This window comes from Galeopterus variegatus, unplaced genomic scaffold (genome assembly GCF_000696425.1).
Source record: "Galeopterus variegatus unplaced genomic scaffold, G_variegatus-3.0.2 Scaffold676, whole genome shotgun sequence".
Classification (NCBI taxonomy): Eukaryota; Metazoa; Chordata; class Mammalia; order Dermoptera; family Cynocephalidae; genus Galeopterus; species Galeopterus variegatus.
Window position 1 is genome coordinate 216901 of NW_007726787.1, and position 6473 is coordinate 223373.

Here is a 6473-nt window from a genome sequence, read left to right on the forward strand (position 1 = left end):
GTTGGGCAGAAGAAATTTTTATAGTCCAGGTGCTTCTAGATATGCTGGTTTTATTGGTTAATGAAGTATTTATGCTATTTGGACAAATCCTCCTCAGTATCACTCCCTGACTTGTTACCGCCTTATTGCCATCCCGGTAATTAATCAACAATTACTTGTTTTTGAACTAAGTAGAAGGTCAGAAATAAAAAAAAAAAAATGTAGTGCTTATCTGGAGTAACTTGTTTCATCCAAGTAAGAAAAAATGTACATTATTCAAAATTCTTTTTCATATTTAGAGGAACGACTATTAACCAAATATTTGGGCATTTGATTTTGGAGAAACACTTCCAGCACTGTTTTTGTTTTTGTTTTTGCCCTTTTTGAGACTGGCCACACCGCGCTCAGCCAGTGAGCGCTGTGAGCACACCGGTCATCCCTATATAGGATCCAATCCCACGGCGGGAGCGCTGTTCGCTCCCAGCACCGCACTCTCCCGAGTGCGCCACAGGCTCGGCCCCAGCACTGTTTAATTACTACAGAAAACTAAGATGAAATGGGAATTTAATTTTAATTAACTTTAATTTTCAACAATTGATCCAGACAGACCTGCCTATGTGCTTTTTTGGCAAGATCAGGAGTGCTTGGCATCACACAGAATCTTCTTGGGTCCTGAGTGTCAGCCTCAAAGGGCACGTGGTGGACTGAGAGTACAGAGGGTAGGAAAACCAGTGAGAGAGGATAAGGACAACCAGGCAGAAGGAAGACAGAGATTACTGAAATGGGGAAAAGGAAGACAGGGGAGCCTGAGGGGGAAAGAAGGGGTGCAGAAATGGAGGAGAGTGCTAGGGTTTTAATGTGTCCCCTGAAGTTCATGTGTTGGAAATTTAATCCTCAATGCAACAGTGTTGAGATGTGGACCTTTAAGAGATGATTAGGTCATAAGAATTCTGCCCTCATGAATTGATTAATGTAGAAGTGGGTTAATTATCTCAGGAGTGGGTACCTGATAAGAAAGGATGAGTTCAGTTCCTTCCTTCTCCTGCATGTTTGCTCTCTCACCCTCTTGTCTTCCACCATGGAATGGCCCTGGCCAGATGCAGCCCCTTGACCTCAGACTTCCCAGCTTCCAGAGCTGTAAGAAATAAATCTCTGTTCTTTATAAATTACCATCTCAGGTATTCTTTACAGCAGCACAAAACAAACTAAAACAGAGAAGAAGAGGAAGAAGAGAAAAGCAGTTGAGAGGATGTGCGAAGACAAGGTTTTTGAAAGATGAGGTTGATTATCGGAGAAATACTAGAAAGATAGAACAAATGTTTAAGAAAACACAGGAAAATATCTCACACACAACAATTTGAAGGCATGGAGATATTTTATTGCTTAAAACTTACATTTCTAAATCTAAGGAAAAATATTCTTTGACCGGTAACCCATCTTTGGGCCTGAGTAGACTGAGCTTTGGTTATGGTGAAGTCCCCTAGCCTCCCACTGACACTCAGGAAGCATCCTCTTTGTGAAGAGAATACAAAAGCAAACTTTTGTATTGCATTTTAACTTGTGGCTCTTAATTTATACATGAAATAGGAAAAAAGCCTTAGATTACATTGCCTTTAATTTATATAACATCTTTAAAGACTTTTAGTTGACATCACATTCCCTAAGCTTTACAATATCACTTTGAGGTAGATAGGAGATCTGTAGTTTTTCCTCCATTCTACAATAACAAAGTGTAAAACATAAAAAAAAAGGGATTAAATATCTACACAAAGCCTAGAGAAGGAATGAATGATTTGCCTTAGTTGCCCTGTTTTAATCAGTTGTAACAAAACTAAGGTAATTCCATACATTGTGACTGATGAATATGTTTAAAGTAAGTTGGTCACATTACAAATAGGTTTAATTTGACCAAATGAAACCATGTTTCAAACTTAATCCCCTGCTAAACTGTAAGGATTATGCTCCAGTTAGCCTTTTACTTTTTTTTGTCTCCTTTTGAATTTTTCCTTTTGCTCTGAAGATTAGCCCATAATTGCTACTGTTGTTTGACATCATTACTTTTGCTCACAGGCTTTGGCTGAAAGAGTATTCACCCCACAGGAGAATACACCATCAAGAGCTTCAGGGCAGAGTCTTCATCTCCATTTTAGCCTCCACAACAAGATCCACTTCATGGATCTTACAATCATTTGTCTTTTGTGACACCACGAATTTCAGCAGCCAACAACATGTGGTTTACTGCAGTAGATACTGTGGAAGAAAGAAATGGGCAGGAGAAAACATATTTCTTGCTGTAAGGGATCATTAAATTGTCTGCTCTTTCTTTTTAAATCTTGCTTTTCTTTGGCTTTTCTGCCTTCTGGTGAATATTATTTTGGGGAGTTTCTATTGCTTTTATACTGTCATGTTATTTTCTCATTACTCTTTTCAGTATTAAAATAAATGAACCCTAGAGTATTGCAAATCTGTGTTTCCCTCAGAAAACAATGTGCTCTTCATTAATACCAATGATTTAATATTCCACTGGCCTTCACAACAGAATGAACAAGACTTTCTAGGTATATTTGTTTTTACAAGGCATTTGAAATAAATTCTGTGGGTTTGCAGCCCAACGTGAAATGAAATCTCCAGAAATACAGCAGTGTTGGCAAAATCCTCAGCAATTACTGGCCCTCAGGGCCAAATGTGACAAAATGGGAAGAACAGGATTCTGAGTAGTAAATGTGACTAAAATACAAATAACAAAACTTGTGGTTTTCCAGACTCACAAAGAATTGGAAGAAAAAACTGCAAGCAAACTACACTATAATATGCAAGAGGCATGCTGAAAGTAGCCACAAGCTACGTGTTTTTCCGTAGCCACTCAGCTATCTTGGCACTTAGCTTTTTGTTTTTCAGATTTTCATTCTTTATTGTCTGTAATTTGGCATGAACTGTGATCCTCTGGTGCTCCTCCAACATGTTACTGAAAAACTGCTGCAGCTGGAAAGACAGAGGGACAGTTGATCAGTGCAATCTACCTTCTCATTTAGACAAAATAAATGTCTGCATGCTAAGTAGCAACATGATTTTGCAAATGGGTGATGATGGTTGGAATAAGTAGAAATGTATACCCCTTGATTGGGTGTCCCTGGGGATACTGTGACTAAGACAATGTGATGAAGACCATACCTACCCCAAAGAATCAGATGCAGACTGGAAGAGCCATGAAGCAGAAATGTTTTATTCATTGCTCTATTGCCAAAGCACATAGTAGGTCTCAAATATTTATTGAATGCATATTGGATATTACACAAGAGTTGCAGACAGAGACACAGTGAAACACCACCCCCCACCCCAACACAGACTTTGTTTTTAATCTCAAAAGAAACTGCAACTTCCAAAGCCCAAAACTGGTACGTAACATTTGTGTCTTTAAAAATGTTATTCTTTATGTAAGAATATTTAGATAGTGGATATGTCCACTGGTTGAGTTCCCTTGTTGGGTCAGGTCAAGCATTCAGTTACGGGAATGTTTGCTGCAATATTACATATAGGCCAGACCCCAGCTGAATAATACATTATATTCCAAAAGCATATTTCTATATCAGTGGATTAAAACTCAGAGCATGTATCACCATAAAATGATAGTGTACCCATACCTGCTCATTAAAAACTCACTTAAACCCTAATGCACTTGAAATTGAATAGTAATAGGGCTATCAAGCCTAATTACAAAGTAAAAGAAAAGTAAAGTTTAAAGGAAAAGTAGGTTAAGGAGCCAGGAAATGAGCCTCCAGCTCTTTCCTTCCCCATCCACACTGCCAGGAGATGGAGACACATGCACATAGCTCCACACCCTGGTGGTGTGCCCATGACTGGGCCCCTGCAGTCATGGGACAGGAATTGGGGGACTGTGGGATTGCAGGAGGGCTGCATGTGTGTTGGAGAGCTTGAGGGAAGCCAGACTTCTAGCAGGTGGAGTACAAAGGCCAGAGCCAGAAATGCAGAAGGTGTATGAAAATGGTGCCAATGAGAAGGGACAGGCAACTCAGATGACTTTTTTTCACTTTTCTCTTTAATGGATATCATATAAACTGATGCAATATAGTAGTACTGCTGGACATTAATACATTATTGAAAGGATATTCATCATAGCTAATTTATTTTCAAAATTGCTATAATTTAACTACTGCTAAATCCATTTTTACACATTTAAAAAACGATCATATAGAGTTTTGGAACTTTGAGGATTGCTAAATTTATACAAATTTTATTCATTTATTTGTCAAACAACAATAACAAAACTTCACTGGGTCCTGTAGAGACAAAAATGAACTGATGCACTTTAGAAGATACAAACACAAACACGGTACTGATTCTGGGAGTGTTCGTTGAAGCACGTTCTGGGTGTGTTCTGGGTGTCTCACTTGTCCAGGGAACCCCTGATAAATTGGGTCCTGACAGCCCAGCTCAGGCAGGCCAGAACCCAAACACAATTCCTTCAGGAATTAGCAGTTCTTCCTCTCTCATAATAACTATGAAATTGGCTGCTTCTCCTTTTCTTTTCTTTTTTTTTCTTAGTATCAAATTTCATACCTGTATGACCTAGACAATTATTTGTTTATTTGCTTGCATAGGGTTGATTTTCCTTTATTAATATAGTTCCAGGCCCTGGTGTTTAAATTTAATCAGTTTTATTGAGATATCATTTTATTTTATTGGGATATAATTTTTTATTGTTATATAGTTTTATTGGGATATGATTTATGCACAATGTACTGTACGCTCTTAAAGTGTATGCGTCAATAAATTTTGACCAACGTACACACCTTTGAAACCACCACCACAATCAAGATACAGTACCTTTCTTTCACCCGAAAAAGTTTCTTCATGCCCTTTTGCGGTCCATCTCTCCTCTGCGCTAGGCAACCACTGGTCTGCTGTTTGTCACTACAGATTAGTTCACATTTCCCAGAATGTGACTGGTTTCTTTTACTCAGCATAATTACCTTGAGATTCATCTGTGTTACTACACAAATTTGTTCCTTTTTTATTTCGGGATGGTATCCATTGTGTGGTTACTTTACATTCTCCTTATTCATTCCCCTATTGATGGACATTTAGATGGTTTCCAGTTTCTGGCTAATGTAAATAAAACTGCTATGAAATGCATGCACAAGTCTTTGTGTGGACATAAGTTTCTATTTCTCTTGAGTAAAATCCTAAAAGTGGAATTATTAGGTCATATGGGACTGATTAACATTTTTAAAAACTGGCTATTTTCCAAAGTGGTTGTGCCATGTTACATTCTCTGCAGCAGGGTAGAAGAGTTCCAGTTGTGCCACATCTTTGCCGATGTTTGGTACTATAAATATTTCTAATTTTACCTACACTACTGGGTGTGTAGAGGTTGTATATATTTTTTATACTTGTTTTACTTTGTGTGTGTGTGTGTGTCTCTCTGTAGACACTTGCTTTTGCTCCCTCAGTTGACTTTCTGGTTATAGTATTCCCTTTTTCCTTCCAGAACTATCCCTCCCTCATTCCCAGTGCCTATGATTTGGATGGGGCTGCCTCTAAGTGTGGGCTAGACCAACCAGAGTATTTCATCCCTACGGACACAGTGATTGGTGCATGTGACCCAAGTAAGATCAACCAAAATCCTTTTTTCTGGGAGGGAACTTGAAGCTGAATAAGGAAGAATCCCTCTTCTGCAAGTGAGGGTGCTATTGATTATGTAAGCCTGGAGCTATAATTGCCTCCATGTGGAGAAAGCCCACCTAAGAAGAAACTCAGCCCAGAGGAAAGCCAAGCCATGAAATGGCAAGCCCTGCGTTAGAGTCTAGAAGACACATGTGACTAAGATACAGTCTTAGTCCTCAAGGAACTCATCATGGCCTCATGGGTTAGACATGTGAGTATTTATACGCTGATTACAGTATAAAGTGGTAATCACTATGATAAAAATATCTATAGGATGATTTGGGAGCATGAAGCAGAGGGAATAAATCAGTTCATATAAAAATTCCTAGAATAGGTGGTTGGAGCAGGATTTTAAAGGAAATATCCAGTCAAGGACAGGGATCAGAGAATTCCCCAGACAGAAGGTAGAGTGTGTGAAATCTAGGAAATGTGAAACAATGCAATAATTTAAGAAAATCTGTAAGTGGTACAGTATAGGCAGAGGAAATGGTTGTGATGGGGGATGGGAGGGAGGGAGGGGTCTGTCTCTCTTACTCTCTGAAACTCAGTGACGTGGTGGGCAAAATGAAGCTGGAGAGTAAGGCAGGGGCCAGATCGTGAGGGCCTCATGTGCTAATCAAAAGATTTAAAAATTTCTTCTAAAAACTATGAAGAGGGCCGAGCCCGAGGCGCACTCAGGAGAGTGTGGCACTGGGAGCGCAGCGGCGCTCCCACCACGGGTTCGGATCCTATATAGGGATGGCCGCTGCGTTCACTGGCTGAGTGCGGTGCGGCCGGTCTCCAAAAAAAAAAAAAAAAAAAAAAAAAAA

At 39.3% G+C, this 6473-nt stretch overlaps 1 protein-coding gene across 1 annotated transcript in view; it reads right to left on the reverse strand.

Annotated features, from left to right (window-relative positions):
* Window positions 1-1335: 1335 nt before the first annotated feature.
* Window positions 1336-6473, reverse strand: part of LOC103589345 (aminopeptidase Q) — a 69855-nt gene continuing 64717 nt past the window's right edge. Inside the window, exon 20 of the mRNA XM_008571298.1 lies at window positions 1336-2961. Coding sequence (XP_008569520.1) covers window positions 2821-2961 — 141 coding nt within the window. The 3' untranslated portion in view covers window positions 1336-2820. The remainder of the gene's footprint in view (window positions 2962-6473) is intronic.